At 41.3% G+C, this 22,380-nt stretch overlaps 1 protein-coding gene across 3 annotated transcripts in view; it reads right to left on the bottom strand.

Moving 5' to 3' along the window:
* Positions 1 to 22,380, bottom strand: part of il1rapl2 (interleukin 1 receptor accessory protein-like 2) — a 255,847-nt gene that overhangs the window by 182,646 nt on the left and 50,821 nt on the right. For all 3 annotated transcript variants that reach the window (XM_053878428.1, XM_053878429.1, XM_053878427.1), the window contains one exon: positions 18,817 to 18,928. In XM_053878428.1, the coding sequence (XP_053734403.1) occupies positions 18,817 to 18,907 (91 nt within the window). In that variant the 5' untranslated portion in view covers positions 18,908 to 18,928. The remainder of the gene's footprint in view (positions 1 to 18,816; positions 18,929 to 22,380) is intronic.

A 22,380-nucleotide genomic window follows, 5' to 3' on the forward strand; every position in this document is an offset into this window, starting at 1 on the left:
AGAAGCTCATTTTCAGTGAGACAGACAACATTAAAAGCCAATGGTGATGAGGACATACATGTTTACTTAAAACTCGTCTTGCTGAATTAAAATCAGCCCGTATTTCAGTCACGGGGACGAGAAAAAGGCCAGCCGTTGTTTTAGGCAACACACTATTAAATATCTGGTAAAATTCCGGCGCTAGAATGAAACATTCCACTTTTTATCAACAGAATATAGAGAGCCACTCTTGACCCCTCATTGTGTTAGTAAGACCTTAGCACAAAGACTAGTTTTCTTCCAACCCTCAGCTCTGCCCTATGTTCTAAGACACCATCTGATGAGGTGTGTGGTCACCTATTTCTGAGCCTTCTGAACACTTGTTTGTTGACCACTTATTTATTTTGTTTTTTTTTCTTAACCGTACGCTTCAGAATGCTTCAGATGCTCCATGAGCATTGCATTCAATCGTGGGCTTTTTCTCTTCTTCAACTGTATCAATTGAACGTTGCTTGACTCGGTAGTCGCAAAGACATGACCATGACCCGTCAGGGTGTGTAATAACTCTTTCATAGGGACTTATACAGCACGAATGTTTGAGATATCAACAGAGCTGTCAAGGAGATGGCGTTGTGTATTTTGTCCAACTTACTTCGGACACTTTGAGCCACAGATGCTTCCTAAAGACGCTTTGAGGGAGTCAAAAAAAAGTGTCATGACCACCTAGCCCTAGACCGAGTCACGACCAAGCCTTTGAAGACCAAGAACAGGCTTGGCCAGATCCAAGACTGAGACCAAATATACTGTAGAACACAGAAGCATTAGTCTGTACTCGTAAATCCAAATGAAGCAAAATAACATCACCAAAAAGCTTTGTCCATTTTAGAGCTAAACTGTTGATAAATACTACTGCTGAAGAACCAATACCAAACCTCTGCCACCCCATGTAGAGCGGAGGTTATTATTAATTACATGACTGTTGACTTTTGAGACAGAACAACACTCATCGTCTGACGCTGAACAATTCTGGTGTGAATAAGGTCCATTCAGAGGTGCGTAGGTGGCAATCAGGAAGCAGTTTTTCAAATTGGTTCCACTTCAGCTCTCTAAACTCTTAAAAAAAAAAAAAAAGAATAACAACAGTGGTCTTGACGGATATTGACCAAAAAAATCAGGGGTCCAGCAAGGCAGTGACAGTCAGAGAATGTGGTCTTGCAACCGGTGTAACAAGACTACATTGAAGGCCTTGAGACAAATTCACATTTTTACAAGAACACCACAGTGACCACACCTGGACGCAAAACCAATGAGGCAATGAATGCAGATATGAAGACATCACACTCACACAGAACAGCATCCTCAGATGGCAGGTCTTATAGTTTGGCCTGTCATGTGCGTCAAGACAAATCTTTTTTTTTTTAGCAAAAATCTTGAGGCTTTTTATTTTATTTATGATGCAGATTTAAAAAAAAATTCAGTGTTTATCAGTCGGGTCACTTCTTGACCGGCTACGCTCCTTGTGATTTCAGCCCATGATGGCTGCAGTTGACCCCATTATCAACATGTGTGGAAACCGTTTAAGAGTCTTCAGCGTTCACTTCAGTCGCTCTGCAAAACAATTATTGTCTGAGGTTCAAGTGAAAATTCCAGGTGGAGAGGTATTGATTATCTCATCTGCCATGCAAGTTGCCGCTGGTAAGAGGAAGCGGTTCAAAGAGCATGTGAAACGTTGATTAAGAAAGTGTGTAGTCACAACTGATGTTCTGATGCTGCCTGGAAGCAAAACTCTCTCTCTCTCACACAGGAAGGGAAAAGAAAATCCGACGACACAGAAAGCGTAACTCCCTCAGCTATGTGTTAAATTCAGTTCAGGAGAGATTGTGATGACTGTTAAAGCAGAAAAATCAAGTTAAACATGAAAAAATATTTTATAATATTAAACGATAGAATATGGTCACAGAGTCCACAAAAGGAATATGAAATTTTTTTTCACTTTTAGAGTTTAAAGCCATGTGCTTTCACCAATTTAATTTGTTTTCTCTACACTGCAAATGATGTTGTGGACACGAATTGACTATAAAATAAATTAAAATGTATGTAGAAGATACAGTAACTGTTCTGCAGTTGACTACTTTCTTATTCCTTTCAAAAACTACTGTAAATATACTGTGTCTTGAATGAACCCCATGACCCTCAGTGAGGGATCAAAAACAGGTGTCCTCGTAAAAGTAATGAAATAATGTATTGGATTTTACTTTCCAACCCTGAATTCAGCACATTATTAATAAGTGAATTTCATCCATCAAAGATGTCAAAATGCAACGCAAAAAAAGTATTTTCATGTTTCTCCCCTATGTGTTCATGTCAGAGATCCCTGCATCTCACTCAGTTCTCTTCTTCAGTTCTTTGCTATTTAAGAAAAAGCATTGTCAATAGATCTGGATGTTGTCAAGCAACATTCACATGTGTGTGGTTGTGACACAGGCGTTATTGCTGGAGGTGTCACACAGAGATTAAAGTGTCAGATAAGATGCCGAGATCACATAATGGTTTTCCAATCTTTCTATCTCAGACGACAGTTCAGTGAGCTGGCACAGACTTTGTCCGTATACACACCCATATGATCTCTCAGTAAACATGGACTCCACTTTAGTGAGGGTGATGGCTGTTACTAACATCTCTATTTCAGGTCCAATCTCCACAGATCACTTCTTCAGACAGAGATCAGTCTCTTTCAAACAGGCCCAAGTACACAGAAGAGCACTGAGCCATTAATGATGTCCGTCTTTTATTGTATATTTTAGTCAATATTATAAACTTGAGTTTTACAATGCTAACCAGGATATTGCTGTGTTGTGAGTCGGAAAATGGTTGATCTAATGTACTCCGAAGTCAGAGCATTAACCTTACTAAAAACACGTTTCACTGCATGTGACTGAAGGTAAAGAAATACAGACATTAGAGACGTTGTCTGATGGTGAAAAAAAAGTGCCACTGTAACTTCACTCAAGATTTTCTACCTAAGGCCAAATGGCAAATGTCAACTTCTGCTTTCAACCTTCCCCAGTTACACAGGGCAAAAGGAAGGTTGCCACTCAATTACAAGGCACATGTGAGTTTCACACCAACACAGCCCAAACTCCACATGGAAATGACCCTGGTTCATTCCAAGTTTTTTTTGTTTTTTTTTTTCGAATCAGCTACTGCCTCCATTCATTTCAATGATCTACAGTCACATCACTGGACATAATCTGAAATAATTCAAAAGACTCAAGACCGCATTGTCAAGGTCTTGGTCTTGTCTTTGAATCCAATTAGACTCTGTCCAGTCTTGGCCTCGGGGGACCAGTCAAGACCACATTTTTAATAACCTCCAATCTGTTACACTCCTAACAAATGAAGACTTTTGTTCTTGGAAAATCACCACCTGGGTCCTAACTTCGTGCCCATTATTTACGTCGGAGGTTAGGGGGAAAGAGAAGAGAACTATCAAGCTTGCTCTAAATGCAACATTAAAATAATTAATAATAACCCTCCATCATAAATACAGGTTATATATTGGGATTCTCCCCCCATTTGTAAAGAAACAATGTGCAAACTTTCCTGGTTCATTAGATATAAGCTAACTACTGTAAGAAGGGATTTGATTTTGGTCTGGTTCTATAGGTTGGTTTTTCTCTGGCCCGCTTGGTCTTGCCTCGGTCGCAGGTCAGGTGGTCTCAACGATACACTACTGCACATTGAACTTGGAATATATTTGACACATTTCAGTAGATAAAATACACATTGGGCAATAATATCAAAATCGCAGTTTGGGTGAGAATGAGGTACTTGCGAACTATGTGCTGTCCCAGTTCCTCCCTACCTCATTATGAAACAGAAGCTCAAAGTTGTTCTTTCAGATAATTTCCAACAATGGAGAACACTCTTGACCAGGTTTGTAGCAGAGGGGGAACACCAGTAGTGGAAAGTGAAAGCGTACCCTTGATGAGTGTTATGTTGATGGTCATAGCGATCTTTTCGTTTGGAGTAGTCAACTCAGACATAATGACACACATAAAACATTTTCCAAAAATGTTCGCAATTTGATTCTTTAAATCACAAAATGAAAGTTTCTTTTGATGGAGTCATTACTGGCCGACATGCTATTGAAGCGTTGGCAAAACTAGTGCATTTATTGTCCATTTTGCATGCCATAGCAGAGAGTAAATGATAATACATTTAGAAGTCTGGCATCCATTTTATAACATGCTCTTTGGTCAGATGAATACAACGATGTGCTGCCTTAGGATCTTGCAGTAACAGTACCATCCCATTACTGCAACAGCATTTGCATTGTGGGTTGTGTTCTGTGTATCACAAGTCACTGTGTGATGAATGACACCGCCACAAGCATTTGTGCCAAAGATCATAACATGGATGACCACCCACAAGATATATATTACATTTATTAAGCAGGCTGGGATCGAACAAACATTAGCAGAGTGGCTATAAATCAGCTCTCTGCAGATTCTCGTCTGCTCTGGAGAGATAATGACGCACACCTACTGTGTAGACCTTTTAAAGGCTGTTTTGGACAGAGGTCACTGCATCTTTGACCTTGTTTTGGCACCTGAAACATGCCAGTGATGTACCCATCCACAAACTTCCCAAATGTTAGTCCACTAGTGGCATTCAATTTAAGAAGTCATGTACTCTGACAGAACAAACAGGCACAGAGTGCACAGCGCTGCTCAGCCCACCACTCTGACAACACGGAACACAGTGCAACCTCATTTACATTGAAGGTCTTTAGGCTAAGGAGCAGTAATAGACAGTGACGGTATATATTACTGGTCTGCTACTTTTCATTATGCTGCTAATGATTCCCTGTCAAGTTCGATAGTAAATGAACGAACAGCAGCACAGAGAGAGTACAGCGTGGGAGGCCAAAGACGGGGATAGATATCTGATTCAGAGCTGTGAAAAGCTGCCAAAATATGGTCGGAGTTTGAGTTTTTGCTATGAGCATTGTAATGAAATGGTGAAAATAGTTGAACATGACTAATTTAAAAAAGGCCTAAGGACATTGGAAATAATATTAGAGACTGTAAAATCGGCAACAATTCTACACATTAAGTCTAAATAGCAAACAAAAGAATGATCAACTTTACTTGAAAATCTAAAGGCATCTGTGCGTATCGAAAGTTAGGGCTTGCTAGAAATATTAGTAGATGTCCATACTTTTAGTTTTTTGATCTTCATTGGTTCATTCCCAAGGATAGTCAGCATCAGTGTCAATGTATTATTACGACAAATGGTCGATTGAGAAAACTGTTGCACAATGGGGTGATGCTCCATATGGTTCTGATCATGGCGTACAATTTGCTGTATACAGTACATAGAGGGTAGCAGCCAATGCAACCATGAGATTCCTCCACGGATTTGAAGAGTTTGGCAAGGGGTCATATGATGAAATATTGGACCTCTGCTTTGAAGACAGGAAAACACATTTTTAAAAGTAACTTTAAATAATTCTCTCTCTCTTTAAGAATTTAGTTCAGTGTCCAAACCTTGTGTCATGATGATACCACACTCTCATGGAGGAAAACAGACTCTGGCCGACTCCCCTGACACTAAGGTGATGTTGTGTATCTCAAGAGACAGTTTTGCCATCCATGAAAGGGACCAAGGCACATCCAACACTTGGCACTGTTTCCACTTGGACCCGTGAGGGGTCAGATCCATGAAACAGCATCAGCAGCCGAGTGTGAAGTGACCTTGATGAAGATAAGCTCCATTAAATCTGAGACCAAAGTCAGAGAAGGCTGGAATATCCACTTCAGGTAGAGAATGCGGTACTGCCTTGAGGCATACACACACAGTAGAGATTGGATTTAAAGGCTGGCCTGGGAACACCACGGTATTCCCCCTGAACAGAGGGTCTTTGCCAAAGTAGCTGACCCTGTCAGCTGACCACACATAAGCAGAAAACACTGAATAGACGGTTAAGTTGAACAGGGCAAAACAAAGAGGTCAGTTCTGCAGTGGTCTTTGCTTGAACACCAGCGCAGTGGTCCTTATATAGGAGTATATCACTGGGTCTAATTAAAATGTCAATAGTCTCCCACACACTGTATGTACACACATGCATTCATGCACATACATCATTCACTGGCCAATTATATTGTCAATACTGAAACCATGTGACCTCAAACCAGCCACAGATCCGACACAAAGACGCACTTGCACGTGAATATCCTTCAATAGCCCTTCACTAGAATACTTAATCACCCGGGTTTTACACACACTATTGCACTGGTCCATTCAGGCCCCCCGTCGACAGAATGTGCCACTCTCACGGCTGCCTTTAACCGCTCACACGCACAAACTCTCCCACGCAAGGTTGCACAGGTGGTGGATGGCTCAGCTGTATCACATCATGCTCTGACTTTTTTTTTTTTTTAATGAACTCACTCCTCCTTCTACATGTCCCACGAGACCTACTACGGTATGTGAATCAAACTATTTACTCAGTAACTCTTGCTCTCGTTTTTGAGTTCCCTCTGGCTATAAATCTCTGACTTCTTATTCCCACTTAAATCCACACTTATTATGGCAATTATAGGTCGCTCAGCAGCACATTAGACCATTGACCGGCTTATATGAGTGCGAACTACAAGATAAATGATGACATGGTCTTTAAACCTCCATTAAGTCCACCGAACTTCCTCTGCCGTCAAAAAATTATGTCTCCGATACAAAAAACACATTTGTATAAAAACACATTTGTGGTGTTTGTGAGCTGGTGGTAGTTGACCTTGTCAAGCACTTGGCAATTTCTGCGCCCCACATCCAGCACTGACCCTTTGGCCATCTCTACGTCCATGCTCAGGAAGCAATACTTGCATCAGTGGGAGACTGGGTCAGGACTGGGTAGCAGGGTCACTTGCCCAGCAATTTCAACCCACGGCACCAGCCTTTCAGCACCACAGTCATAGAAGTGGGACAGCTATGTTCTTCTCTGGGAAACGGAGTCAAAATACGACTTCTGTTCAGTCCATACGGCTTAACAGACAGCAAAGCAAAACAGTAGTCATCAGTCACTATCTTTAATTTCACTTTGTGATGTCAAACAGCAGGATGAGAAATGAGGCGATTTTGATACTTATTCACCGCAAGCAGGTCCATGGTCTAACTGAGGGCAGCAACAGCTTCTGTTTACATGTCTCATGTTTCCAATTCACTGTGGAATAAAAGAACAGCAGTAGCTTGATTTGGTCACTTATTTTCCTGATTCAACCTTAAATATCAAACATAACAAAACAATGGTGTGCGTCTGTTTGACTTCTGATCTTCTGTGGTGCGGCCTTTTGTTTGAGAATAAAACTTGAATGCCAAACTCTCTTTTTTTCCACTTGTGTGATCCATTTGGGAAAAGCTCGAGGTCTCAACCAGAACTTCCACTGCTGGTCTAACATGGAAATCTCCTGCTATGAGGATGCTTATTACGGCTGACCTGACAGCAGTTCAAAGACTGTACGGACCTCGGCTTGTAGCGGACAGCAAAACACGCTGCTTCCTATTCAATTCTCGTCTTTGTACTTCCTCCACTGTCCATGGCCTCTCCTGGCTTGCTCCCTGCTGTTATCGCCCCACGTTCTTTTGCTTCACCTTCTTTCCTTTTACACTCTCGACTTGATTATTTCATTTAACAGCATCATCTCTTATAATTTCCTTTCCCCCTCTCTCCTGCTCCGCTGGCTCCGGCCCATTTAAATGACTAGTTGTTCAGAGTCATGGTGACAGGGTGCAGAACTTAATTACACTCTAGCTGACAGCTAAAGCGACGTGTCACTATTCCTCTCCCTCGGCTCCCGCATCCACTTTTTTCCTCTCTGTGTCTCCTTTGTGGTTTCCGTTTCCTCGCTTTTCCTCCTCTTTTCTCACTCCCGCTGATTAAGGGCTGCCATCGAGACAACAACGCTGGATGCTTATTATTAGTTACTGAGGGGCTGTGGACAGCTCCAGGTTGAATGTGCCTTTTCAGTGGAATATTTTCCCCAAGTGTCATCGCGTGTGTCCGGTAATAAGGAGAGTGTTTGTGAGATGTGTCAGCACATTTGAGCTTGTTGTCAAGTTGTCTGCAAGTCACAACAGTGCAGACGTGATCCTCGCCTGTTTGTGGGGCACCAGTCTGAACGCCCACTGAAGCACTTCCCAAACACTAAACTGAGCCGTCTCTAGTACCAATAATATAATGCACAGATTCATACCCTGCCAAATTACACTTTGAACACAGTCTGAGTAAAACTTTCTCTTTAATTTCTGTTATTTATATAACTCAAGCAGCATAAAAATCATGGTGTTCTTGAGAAGTACTGGGTTCTGCGTTATGCTTTGTGACTTCAAAACTTGCCCTACTGCAAACTGGGAAACATTTATTACCGCATTTTATCCCTATACATTTCTCACCAGTCCATCAGCATACAACAGTAACCCAAACAAACCTCCAATTCATGGAGCAACCCATGTGTTATACAGTGTGCTGTATTTGTGGCGCCTCAGTGTGGGTGGCTGAGCTCACAAGTAAAATCCCCACGGTCTCATTTCACAAGCCAGAACATTTGAATAACACCATATTGGATCATTTCAAAATGGATGTACTCCAGTTAAAGGATTTATGTTACAGTAGCAGCCACCACGTTAATAGGTGAAAACACATATTGTTCTATGTTCATTGCTCCAGGTCCACCGGACTCATAAGGCCGAGGCTCTGACTAGCCACAACAAAGTAGTCGTGGTCAGGGTGAGAAGAGTTTCTGGGAGGGACAATGAAGCACCTCCGGTCCTCACAATTTATGAGTTTGCTCAATCCAGACTCAAACCAGGGGTACCCTACTAACCTGTCTTATTTTTCATGACGCTCATTTTGTAGAAACAATAATAGCAAAGTCTGAAATTTTGGATTTCATATCCATCGAAGCAACCAATTCGGACCTTCATGACTGCTTCTTGGGGCTTTATTACGATCTGTTGTAAATCGCTGTACTTTAAAAGGTTTGCTATATGACATTCAAAATGACAATGAAATCATATTTTCTAATCTACCTGAAATATATGCATCTGTGTGAATCTTAGATAAGGAATGGGACATCACTTGTGAGTTATTACCACTTATCTAACCAGGAATTTTAGTAAAAAGTAAAGTTTCACTTATAATATTATGCATCAAATCTCTATACTTCTACCTGTAACAAGAGCCTGAGGTTATTGTGTAATGTATGTGCGTGTTATGGATGAACAAAATACACTTGTAACTTACTTTGCTTTTGAAGTGGGAATAATAATTCCTTGTAATGCAATGAATTGGTGCAAAACATTTAAGCTGATGACACAAAACTGCATAAACACTGGTCTTCAGATTTAATTTCCATTCCATTCAAAAAGCATTCATGAAGCGCAGTTTACTGAGAGAGTTAGTGACAAGTTCACCTCTCAAGGTTGAATTTCACGAGGATATAATAGATGTAGGCGTGTCGTAAGAATTATGACTCTAGAGCCGTGTTTCAAATTCATCCGTGAAGGGCCCGCAGTCAGGTTCATGCTTTTGCTCCAACCAAACAAGCATACAGTCACTGGTTAAGCAATCAGGAGTCAGCTGAAACAAGCAGCACCAGACTGACAATCAGCTGATAACATACTCCTGAACAGGAGAGTGGTTGGAACAATCCACTACGGCCCTTTCAGACCCAGCCGTGGAGCCGTACTCACAACTGCAGGCATGGCATATACTTTTATGCATCAGATATATTGAACAAAATGGTTTGTGGCCCTCATCCATGATGAAGAACTTGTGAAGGGATGTTCTCACTAATAATGTGTGGCCTTTATGATAATGCTGTCAATATGCATCTGGCCGCTCTAAATGTCAGTGTTTGGAACCTTTGCATTCAGCACCCAGGCCGTTAATTCGAATACTCCAAAGCAATACATTCTAAGAAAACACACACTGTCAGTTGACCATTGCCGTCAAAAAAACCCCCCAAAACATTTCTTACATTTGTGGATTGTCTGAAAAGAACACTCCACCTGGTGCTCTGACATTTTTGTTACATTAATCCCAATGGGTTATATGTTGGTTAGTGTCTGTATATGTATGTTAGCATTGCTCTTCTATCAGCTTTACTCCAGATAGTGTGTGTGCATATGTGTGTCTGTGCAGTCATTAATTGAGGACCACATATGGGCCTTTTCCCGTGGGCCTTCTGTCCAGATTCATTAATGTCAAGAGTATACCCATACACTACTCAGATGTGAGCTGAGGTTTGTCCACAAGTTTAGTGTGGGGCGAATCATGCATGACTATCTATGTAAAACTTGTTAGGGTGGTGTTGACTGGACCATTCGCAGCATCATCAGTACCTGTCTTTGTGGGGGTTGGTTCATGTGACATGGAAGAAAACAGTTCTGTTCTGGCAGCCAAAGATGTGTGTGTGTGTGTGTGTGTGTGTGTGTGTGTGTGTGTGTGTGCCACATGTGCCTGTGTTTGCATGCGTCTAGGAGAAGCTAAACCCCTCAGGTGAGCAGAGTCAAACTGGTGTCATCCAGTATCAATATTTGACCGCAGAACAAGAGAGCGGATGAATCTTTAATTCAACCTTGGGGCCTATCAAAGACATGTGGGACAGAGGAGCGCGAGACAGGCAGTGACAGTGAGAGAGACCCAGTGGAGAGGAAGCAAGAGGTCTAAAGGAGCGAGCTGGTCACTATATATAGCATTATTGAATGCTATGAATAAACAGGACAATCTTTTAGGCAGATACTCTGTTGTTGAATCGGCATGTCTTTCTTATATTTCCACATCTCTTTCTGACAGACCACGATAGATAAAATAATGAATTTTCTGGTGGTGCTTCTTTTGTTCAGTCATAAATGAAGTTCTACCCCGCTCAAGAATGAGCCTCATTAAACAGCCCTATTTAATTCATCATGCATCTGGCCAGCGTTGCCTTTAACTGTCGGTCACTACTTGCAGCGAAGTGGCCACTGCCACTACAGTGCGCCTGTCTGGACTACCTCAGATAGGTCATATGTTTAACATGGGAAGACAGCTGGTCAGTCAGGGACATGGCCAGGTGAAGGAGGACTTGTGTGGACGGGGTAAATATGTCACAAATACGACAAGAATAGTGTTGAAAATACGTACTGCTTGGATCACTCAATCATATCCTGGGTTTGCTCTACAGCATCTTCAAAGGACAATACCAACAAAAGTATGAGGCCACATCTATTAATCTTGTAACAGACTTCACGACTTTAAACCCAGGTGATACACAGATACATGTTAATTTAATCATTTATATTGTTCACCTAAACAACGATGAACAGGTGATAAGGGTAACAAGCAGTGATGGGGATCTGAAGCTTCATGAAACAGTGTACTTATTTTCCAAGCTCAGTAGACGGTGCCCCCTACTATGAAACCTTTTGCTTTGAACAGTTATTTCAGTGACACTCTACATCATTTTTTTTAAACTGAGAGCAGCAGCGACTGAGCTCTCTGAAACTCAAGACACTGTTTCACGACGCCTCATCAGCCCATCACCAGCACTAACCGCATCTTTCTTCTTGTCGATCGGGCATACATAAGGTCATAAACCGCTAGTCTCACACACACACGATTGCACTTAAAAAAAACATACTGTAGGGGACGGGACTCCAGATTGCATGAGATTTACTTAAACAGCATGTGCAATTTAATAAAAACAGTTGGTGGCACATTGACTTAAATCCAAGACTGTGTTTCCTGGTTTAAAGCAGCACGAGTGTGGACACAAAACGCACAATACAAGACCAAGAACAGCACTAAAATGATCCTAATAATTATGAGACCCCAGACTCTGCTCAAGTGTAATTTGACAGGACAGGATTCAGGACACCTGCCTTGTTTCTCACAATAGTGAACACACCCTAACAAGTAGCAACCACAGAGCTACGGCAACTGTAGTAAGAGTGATTAAACAGAGAGACAGCGAGAAGAGACAAAGGACAGACAAAGGACACTGCAGGAGAGAAATGACAGCTAGCTTCCAGGAGCAGAGTGGTTCCAGAATATGTGTATTTAAAACTGATTTCTGGTTGTTTGTTATCAACCAAACAAGATGATTTACTCAAAAAGGACCTTGAGTCTTTGAGTGGTTACAAAAACTTTTTTGTATTACTTAAACTCTCATTTAAATTAAACTTTCTGAAGTTCTCCAGAGAGTCAATGATTAAAAAAAACAACTTTTTGATTCCTTCAGAATACCTCCTGGAGATGGAGTAATTTCTCAACTATTCATGCTCAGTTGAAGAGGATTTAATATTTCCATATTTCACAATAGTAATAATAATAGCACTTTCCCTTAGCAATAGCACTTTTATTTCACTCTTCTTTTCATCCGGTTTATCTGTCTTAAGACATTTTATAAATAAATCAATCTACTTATTTTTCATAAAATATAAGTATTTCGGTCAAAATACTGACATCCATTACATGGTGTACCAGGGGAGTATCCAGGTTTGCTGGCAGTTAACGAAAGCAAACATCCTTGTCCAAACAGCCATTAAAGACTCTTCTATAGACTCTTACTCTATATAAATATCAACCTCCCTATACAGTGAATCAAGCCTTCCTATTTGGCAAACTCTTAAATTCTAGTGATCATCCTCATCACATGATACTAAATGTGTTTTGAAAGATGTCAGTGGAAAGGGAAATGAGTTACTGAATCAAACATACAGGTAAAAGATAAAACTGTCACTGACAATATCTTAAGAGCACAATAATAACCTTCCTGTATAAAGACCCCAGGATTAGACACATGACTTCAGTGACCATCACAAGTGCATGTGAGATGTCTGACATCACTTCCACACGTTGCCTCCATCACCGTCACGCGTTTAGAAACAACTTTCAAGGCCATTAACATAATTTGTGGAACGGTGTTAATCGGCAGCTCATGTGGGCTCTTCATCAGACTCCTCAAGGGGAAACTTCACAGGTACGGTTAATGATGGATTTATGTAGCGGAGCGATCAAACAGGGGCCGAGGCGCTGAAATGTAAACGTGCATTCATTTCACTCAAATGAAGCAGGTTTTGATTTAGAAAGGGCCTCCATTTTTGGCGTAGACGTCCAGTGTGTTTATTTGCTCCACGTGCAATGGTTTTGTCTGGACAGTCAAAGTTTATGTTCTTCATATTTACTACTCTCTACACCACAGAAGTGAATTAAGTCTTCACAGATTGTGCACTAAACAGCTTCATGATGTCGTCACCAGAAATGGTTTTCACTTTGAGGAGTTGGGGCCGTCAGAGGTCTGGCGCACAGCTGACAACCCTGTTGTTGACAGCTGTTAGAATTCAGATCAAGGCAAGAAGCAAGCAAAGAGAAATGACACAACGTGGTTACTTGAAGAAATGAAGGTCATCCATCTGGAAAACAGCCAAAACTTTGAAAGTGTCTCAGCGTGCAGTCGCACAAACAATGGCAAAGCCGGCTCACATCTCCAGGAAAGAAAGACCAAGAGTCACCTCTGCTGCTGAGGATTAAGCAGCCTCTGAAAATCACAAGTCAAAAAGGACCTCAGATTGGAGCCCAGATAAAAGTCACACAGGGTTTTAGAAGCAGAAACAACTGTCTCTCATCAACTCTTCAGAGGAGACAGCATGGATGGTGCCCTTTTGGTCAAACAGCTGAGAAGAAAACCGGGCCGGAAAGTTCTGTTTGGCTGAAGAAACACAAGAAATAGACCTTGGGAAATATGTCCACTGGTCTGATGACTCAGAGAAGCTGAGCTCTTTTGCCCTCACTCCACGGTTCATCACATCCCAAACTATGCGATGTCTGAGACTGAACTCATCCTCAGCAGCAGAGGTGCCTCTGCTCTCCTGGAGGGGACCTTATGAACCACCTCTCAGTGCTTGATAGTCATTGTGACAGCGCTTGAGGACAAAGAAAGTTTTGCTAATTCCAGGACTGGCTGGCCTTCAATTCGTCGGGTAACCATGGACTGACATTTCTCTCTTGTTTCTCTGTGTAGCTGATCGGCTTGCACCAAATATTATTTCCAACGTGGCTCACCAACACAACTGACCCCCATTCCTATATCGTCCATACCACACCAACATATTTTTGGATTCCTCTTTATTTTGGCAGCATTCTCACACGTCTGATCAGAACTGGACTCACTACCTTTGCTGCATCAAAGCACTGCAGGTAAACTGGTAGCAGCTCCTATCCATATGGTGTCGTGTTTGGCACACGTGCATGCATCGGAAGAAGAGCAGCGAGGAAGAGAAAAGATCTAACAGCCTATCTTTGTCGGACCGTTGCACTCGCCCACATAAATGTCCGCTTGGCTCCGCTCTGATCACATAATTACTGTGTGTACAGCGCACCCACACACCTCACACATTCACAGAAGGAGAGTGCACACTTGGGGAGCTCACATGCACACATGCACAATTGCATTGCTCCACACACTCTCTTCTTAAGTGGGTATATATTTACACCCAACACCTCAACCACCTATCCGTCCAACCCCACTCCCACACACGCCTGTGCACACATGTCTCTGTGGGTTCACACATGCAGGTATTTCTGCCAGCGCACACACACCAGCAGCAAACACAAAATGTAACTCCCACCCGCACACCCACACACTAAGCCGGATAACAGAGAAAAGTGAACAGTGGAACCCACCACCACCAAGGAGAGTCACAATAATATAATAGAGTCTTTTCTTTCCATTCTCATCCTGGTGCCTTTTGAACAGCAACGGCGGTATCAGCCTTGAACCTTGTTTTAATTGTTGATTTCCCAGTGATAAAGGTGTATATAACAGGCGATTAAACAGTAGGAAAAAACACAAGTCACTCTGGATTAACATTAAAAATTAACTAATTTAAGATGTGCGTGTTCCACGGTCCATTCAAGCAGGAAGCTTGTTGATTTAATACGTTATATCTCTCAGTAGCCTGCCATTTAGTCGCCATGGTAATGTGATGCAGTGATTTTGGCTGGAGGGTTTGGCTTCGGGCAGTCAAATTTCCTGAGAGAAGAAGTCGCTGGAAGTCTTAATTTCCTGTGCTCCCTTTCTCAGCTGGGAAAAGAAAAAGCATGACACGGTGTTATATGCCAGTCCATGCTGCTACAGCGTGATTCAGTGGTCGGGCCACTGGTTTTTGACAGGTCCTTTCTGTACTGGAAGGCATGCTGCCAGACACTAGGTGGTATTTCGTCTGACAACGTTCCACTTGTAAAGTTTTACTGAACAGCGACGCTAACTTCACAGCTGAACATTTATCACACTCAACAAAAGCAGTAAAAAGTGGTAAAATGCTTCATCCCCCATTGAGATAACAAATCAACAGCAAATATCGAAAGACAAAAAAAGAACCATTTCTCTTTTACATTTCATGATTCTGACTGTTCATATGTATTCTTTCAGACAAACTCCATATTATCATGCATTAAAACAGCCTGTTAAAAACCATCAGGATTTTTTGGCGATAAATAATTCAAAGTGAATGGAAAATGATCTTTGAAGGCACATCCATGGAACAGTGTGGTTCAAAAAGAATCCTGGATCATATGATCATACAGCACCTGATAAAACAAGATGACAGCTAGACTTTTTCAGAAAGATTTAATTGAGCAGAGCTGTAGTAACTGCCCTCGGTCCCCTTAAATTTACTCACATGATTCCGTTCAAACACTAGAAAGTTTATTTAGAAATCTCCATTTGGGAAGAACAATACCAAGGGGAGCAGGATAAATTTATATTGATATATTCAGCGTGAATATAGGCATTACACATTCAGACAGTGTTGTAAGACATACAGCAGGGATGTGAGCGGCACTGTGCAAAACAGTTGCTTGTAGTGAATTTTCTAAAAACAATGGAGCAGTAAATTCATACTGTGTGGTTTGAAAAACAATCAGTGACATGTAAGTGTGATAGCCAGGGTATGTTATATATAAATATATTAGGGCTGTCAAAATGAATGTGAATGGACGATCGCGAAAGCTGGCAACATCATCCAGCTGCGGCCAAGGGCAGAGCTGATGTGGAGACGTTGAAGGTCGACACTGGGAATTCTCCTGCACTGCAGCTCTAAAATGAAGTTTATTTTACATGACGACTGCCACACAAGCAACTGGTAGTTTAACTCGAGGAAGGATAAAAAGATAGAAACTGGTTTCATCTTCCATAAACTAGACCTCGACCACCTCAACTGTCAATTATATGAAAGTGATTTGAACAAATGGGTCTCTTCTAAATCATTTTCTGGTCTGAGGATGAACCTGATGATATGTCCCTAACAAAGAAAACACATAGAGAAGTGCAGAACTTTAAGTGCCATTTTAATCAGAGTAAGTCTAGCCGTAAAGATGACTGCATTTTATACAGATGTGATCAACAATGTTCATGTCACAGTGACTTTATGTGCTCAGCTTGATTTTGTGTATAATCCAGCATGAAACTTCATGGCTTAAAGCAGTGTTAGCCAACCACTGAACCAAGAGATCACTTTCTTTTCCCACAGAATTTTGACACCGATCTTCCACAACCATTCCACACATAAAACCCACTTGCCACATGTTCAGTAGCATCTTTTATTGTAAAAAAGGAAAACTACAAGATATTAGTACACAGTGAAACTGTGGAAATAAAGCCGAAATTAAAATAAAATTAATTACATCCAATATCAACTTCAATGACCTGATGCTTCAATACACAATAATATATAACAATAAGTGAGGCAATATTGTGAAACAGGCACAATTGTGGAAAAAGAACCAATAACATACAAAATGAATTGGCATCATAAAACCTCCTTGCTGAACAATGGATATAAAATTGTGCTCTTGGTATTGCACAATGACTCATGAATATTAAATAAAATAATAATGGTATTCAGAAAACAACTAAAAATGAAATGAGAACAAAGAGGTTCAACAAAAAAGCTCGCCTTTTAGATTTACTTGTCAGTTGCACCACATTTTCCTATTATTATATCATCAGTGAGACTGCACATCACCTGCAAGTCTCCTCAAATCCTGTTGATGGGTTGTGACTGCCAATCTGAGGCAGTCATTAAGATGTAAGTCAGACATGGGGTTTCTGTCATTAGATTTTGATGTTTTCATCTGTGAAAAAGCCATATCAAAGTTGAGCCAAAGTAGGCATGTATCTTGAGAACACATGCCACAATCAATGGGCTTTTGTCGTATTCAACCGTGGGTTAAGACACAAGAAAGTGGAAGAACTTCACAGAGTCATAAGGTTTTCAGTTGAAGCATGTTACACCTTGCATATCTCGACACTCTGGACATCAGGTAAGAGAAAGATAGCGATTGGTGTTAGGTAAGCCATGGGAAGGGATTCCTTTTGTTCTACAATGGAACGCTACACAGGAATGAAAACATTTGTTACGCCGATCCATCAACTTGCAGTACTGAAGGTGTCAGCACAGGACACATAAATCCACTTTCCCAATATCAATGTATTACGGCATAGGAGTGAGGATGGGTCGTCATTTTGAATGCTTTGACTGCACTGATCATGTGACCAATGCTTCGCTTTTTGCCGTGCAATTCGCAGTAGAGGCCCTTAGTTCTGCTGTCAGATCTGTGAGGAACCCCAAGTTCCTAAGTCTAACCTCATCAGTCAGCTCCTCCTGCCTCTCGTTCCTAGTTGTCTGAAATTCCATCTCATCTGTGTGATGGATCAAATCTTCATCTACAGTAACAACGACATAAATAGCTGGTGTTCCAGTGCTTTTGAATTGAGTTCAGGATTTTAACAGCAACACTCAACATAGGTGACATGTCTATTGTTTGACCTGCAGGAGCCTCTTCGCTATCACACGATGGTAATAAACTCTGGAAAGTCTGGGTCCTCGCTGCACAATTGGACAAATCCTGAACAAACATCTGTTGTCATTGACACAGTTTTATTTTGTACACGGCCCTTGAATGTAAATATCCTCGCCCCTGGGCCTCTCGGGTGAGAAAGTCCTCCTCAACAGTTACGTCCTAGAAAATCATGCGGGTGAAGACTGCGACTGTGTCAGTAACATCTGTTGCCTCATCAAACTGAGGTGAAAAGCATTCACAGGCCGCCAAGTCAGAGTCCGTAAATAGCTTTTTGTGCTTAGCCAATAAATGACTTACTAGGACAGCTTTAACTTTAGCTTCTTGTCACCTTGGACTGACAATTGATAAATGTGCAAATCATGTCCATCAAATTCAACGTCAATTCCAAGTCATTTTGCTCTCAAAGGTCGCGTGGTAACTCTGGAGGTGGGCAACATGCATGCTATAATGTTGCAATATTATACATGTTGTGACATTAGCGCGCCACAATTGTTGTGACTCCTCAGTTTGAGATGACAACAACAAGTTGTGGTACATTTCTCTATTAAATATGTAGTTAAGACTTGCTATATTGTTGAACTTCATTCACTGAATTCCCTGAGCACAATTCGTGTCACTCACCCTGAGATATGCAGCACACCATTGACAGAAAACGAAAATAAATTAGCCTGTATTATGTGAAACACTGCTGTAAAAAAGGGTGTTATGACGCTGGCCACGTTACAGAGTGAGCTATTGAAACAGCGGAGTCCATCCATTATCCAATCCTAACGCCTGTCATGCTGACCAGCGCCGCCCGACAAATCAATCAGCGATAAGCATCCATCAGCTCATCTGTCATCAGATGATACACAAACAAGGCAGCAGCAGCGCTGCGGCCTAATCACTCACTCAGCACACGGATTAGAGCAGGAGATGGAGAGTCCTACCTGAGTTCCTCTTGGAAATGTACTTCACGTCATCACAGGCTCCTGAAGCGACGAGCACCAGGAATATGAGGAGGACCAGTGGAGTCTTCATCTTTTCACTTCCCAAAAGAATCTGCACACACAATGACAGGAGGAAATATTTTAAACCATTTTGGGAAAAATATATTTTTCTACAAGCAGACACATAGAATTTTCATTTTCAATTGGTTCTTAGTCGTCTGACCAAAGGTTAGTTGTGGAGATTGTGTGAAGTTTGCGTCGATAAAGAAACGTGTTGGACAAACAGTACAGAGTATTGATCAGAGTGTTTATAGTTCAATGAAACTCCATTATTCTGAACTCATCCTTTTTAAAATCAGGGCTCTTACTGAGCTCTGAAAATCAGTAAACTGTTTCTTAAAGCCTCATCTGACCATCACAAGAGGGGAGGTCTTGTAGTTCATAGGTTAGGTGAGGCTCGGGATGAAGATTGATCGGTAAATAGAGCCCTGCCTTCTGGCTCAGCTCTCTTCTACAGACAACAGTGTGGTAGAGGGCTGAGACAATTTGCAGACCAAACTCTCTTACCCCTCCACATGAGAACAAGACCCCAAGATACTTAAACTTCTCCACTTGAGGCAGGAACTCATTCCTCACCCGGAGAGAGCCATCCTATCCAGTTCAGGTTGAGAACCATGGCCTCAGACGTAGAGGTGCTGATCCCCATCCCAGCCGCTTCACACTCAGATGCAAACCAATTCAGCAAGAGTTGAAGATTGTGTTGTGATGATACCATGAGAATAAAATCATTAGCAGTGACTGGATTCTCTGGCCACCCAACTGCAAACCCTCCCCATACTGTCCATCTGAACCAAAAACAGGACTGGAAACAAAGAACAACCCTGAGACCAACCCCCACTGAAACACATCTGACTTGCACCCAAAAATAATGCAATGGTGACAATCATAATTGACAACATTAAAAGCATGATAAAAAAAAACACAAAATCTAAAACACAAAATGTGGTCTGCAGCGGCAACAAATGGCAACCAGATTTGGTGCCCATGTCCCGGGACTTCTTATAAAGGGACTGCTCTATTAGACTCTGGGTACTATATGTCCGATCAGGTTTTATGCTGCTGCCTTGGCTATCAAGATGTAATGATTTTTTTTTTAATGCTAAAAAATACGTACAGAAACCTTAGGTACCATGCTGCAACTATTCAGTCAAAAGGATAACTGAAAAAACCATTTAGTTTTAGTGTGAGAGAATGCAGGACGGGCTGTGGCGGAGCTACGTCACCATACTCCATCAACCTTGTTCTTTCATTCCCATGCTAAATTCATTGCATTGAAGCCTTTTAATGTCCTTCCCCTGCAAAGTGCTTTTTCGTTGCAAATGCAAACTTCACACCACAGACTAAGTTGCACATGGCTGCCATGTTTGGCAGGATTAATGGTTTGGTGAAAGCTGAAGATCAACTATTCCCAGTCCCTGACAGCAGTCTATGTGAGAGTGTTTCTAAAAGCCAATAAAAGTCTTTCATCTCAACAACAAGGCCCATATCCCTTGTCGGCTTGTTGGAGTCATAATTCAAACACCTCAAGTTCCCCGGTGTTTTTCTGCCGATGGACCTCTCCTGGCAGTCCCTCACCTCGCCACACTGCAAGTTTTAAATAGACTTCACAGTTACTGCATCAGAGATTCGGGTTCTTGTTCAAAAAGTCTAAGCTTTTAACTCAGTTTCTCCTGGGGTTTGGTATCAAAACACATACACCCCAGAATAAGTAATAGTATGCACCTCATTGCCTTCCCAGCAATACCTGAGGGAAGTCAAAGGTCAGTGGTGGAAACACGAGTGAAAATGGAATCAGTTGGTGAAAGTTAATGAAACGCTTTTTGCTCCATGTTCCGGAGAAATCCATCCACTCTGGCTAACCGCGAGGTTGTTTACTTCAAGGACACGCTTTCCTTCACCATCCGCACACAAACGCTCAATACCTTTTAGTTCAGTCTCTATGAACACCAGGAAACTCAAACAAAAACTTTTTTAGAATTATCTGTATGTTTCATTAAGTTTTCATTTAGAGAGTCTCGACCTTCTGTGAAGCAAATGATGGCTTTTAAATGAACATCTGAGACTGTCTTTCACACACAATTACTTAAGTAACACTCCGAGAATAGTAATTATTTTCGAAGAGTTGATTGTTCCACACAAAAACCTGGAACACTCCATATTCCATTATTAACTGCTTCATTATAAAAGCCTTTCACTTGTATGTAGACGACCTGGCGTGGAATTATGTTTGTTACCTTCCATTTTCTTGATGTAACACACTGAAGTAGCATAGAGTGACATACATACAAGTATGTTTCAGTAAAGGGAATTATGATTTATGAGCATCTGTAGAATTATCTGAAGCTTTACTGAAATGGACCATGGACATTTCAGACTACATAGGGTTCTAGTTGTTTTTGGAGCCACTGACAGACGGTCCATTCACCCAGTACAGAAACAGATTCCATCTCATCTGAATGTGAGGGATCCAGACCATTATTTTTCCGGTCTCCTTCCTCTTTGGAGTCTAACCCATGTGTGATTCGTATTCTGCGAAGTTACCAGAGCAGATGAGGCTGCAGTCAGTGGTTGCTAGAGCAGATAACAAAGGCATCAGTGGCATGGCGAAGGTGTGTCGTCACACAGTTTGTGTTTTTGGCAGAAATGAAAATTTCTTGTATAAATTTATTCTCATACAGTTTTTTTCTGCACTCACACTCCCACATCATCCAATTAAAGACACACACTGACTATATTTATCTTGTGTTTGTCTTGTCCACTGCTCTCACACACAAACACACACAAGCCAGCGCACAGTGGGCAAGCCAATGGCTCCCTTTGCCAAAACCCAGCAGCTTGTTTGATGGTCGATCCACCATGAAAACGTAGAAATGAAGGCATGTGTGAGTACACAAGTCATGTTCGTGTGTGTGTTGTGAGAAAACCAACAAGTTAGTTTAGACGATGCTTAATGATATGCAGCGCAAAAGCCATCTACTGTGTGAAAACAAATGGCAGTGAAGTAATTGAAGGGATATACCAGCCCTTGAACAGAGACACACTCTTTCTGGCATACGCACACAGCAGTCACATCATTTATAATACTCCACATCTTTGATTTCCCCCTCTGCTTTGGTTCTCTGTCTGCCCCTTCCTGATAAAGCTATCCCAATACCAGAGCCCAGTAAATGTGAATGGAGATCAGTCTGTGTACACCGTCCAGAATCACAGCATGAAGAGAGTTGTGTGTACACTGTCAACATTCAGGTTGCGTTGTGAGATAGGGCTTGTTAACAGTACTGGCAGTTAGTACAGAGCCATCTACCATTTCTCCCGTTGTAAAAAAAAAAAAAAAAAAAAAAAAAAAAAAAAAAATATATATATATATATATATATATATATATATATATATATATAAAATAAATAAATAAATAAAAAAATATATATATATTATATATATATATATATATATATATATATATATATATATATATATATATATATGACAGCAACACACAGCTCACT

Source organism: Synchiropus splendidus, chromosome 11, assembly GCF_027744825.2.
Source record: "Synchiropus splendidus isolate RoL2022-P1 chromosome 11, RoL_Sspl_1.0, whole genome shotgun sequence".
NCBI lineage: Eukaryota > Metazoa > Chordata > Actinopteri > Syngnathiformes > Callionymidae > Synchiropus > Synchiropus splendidus.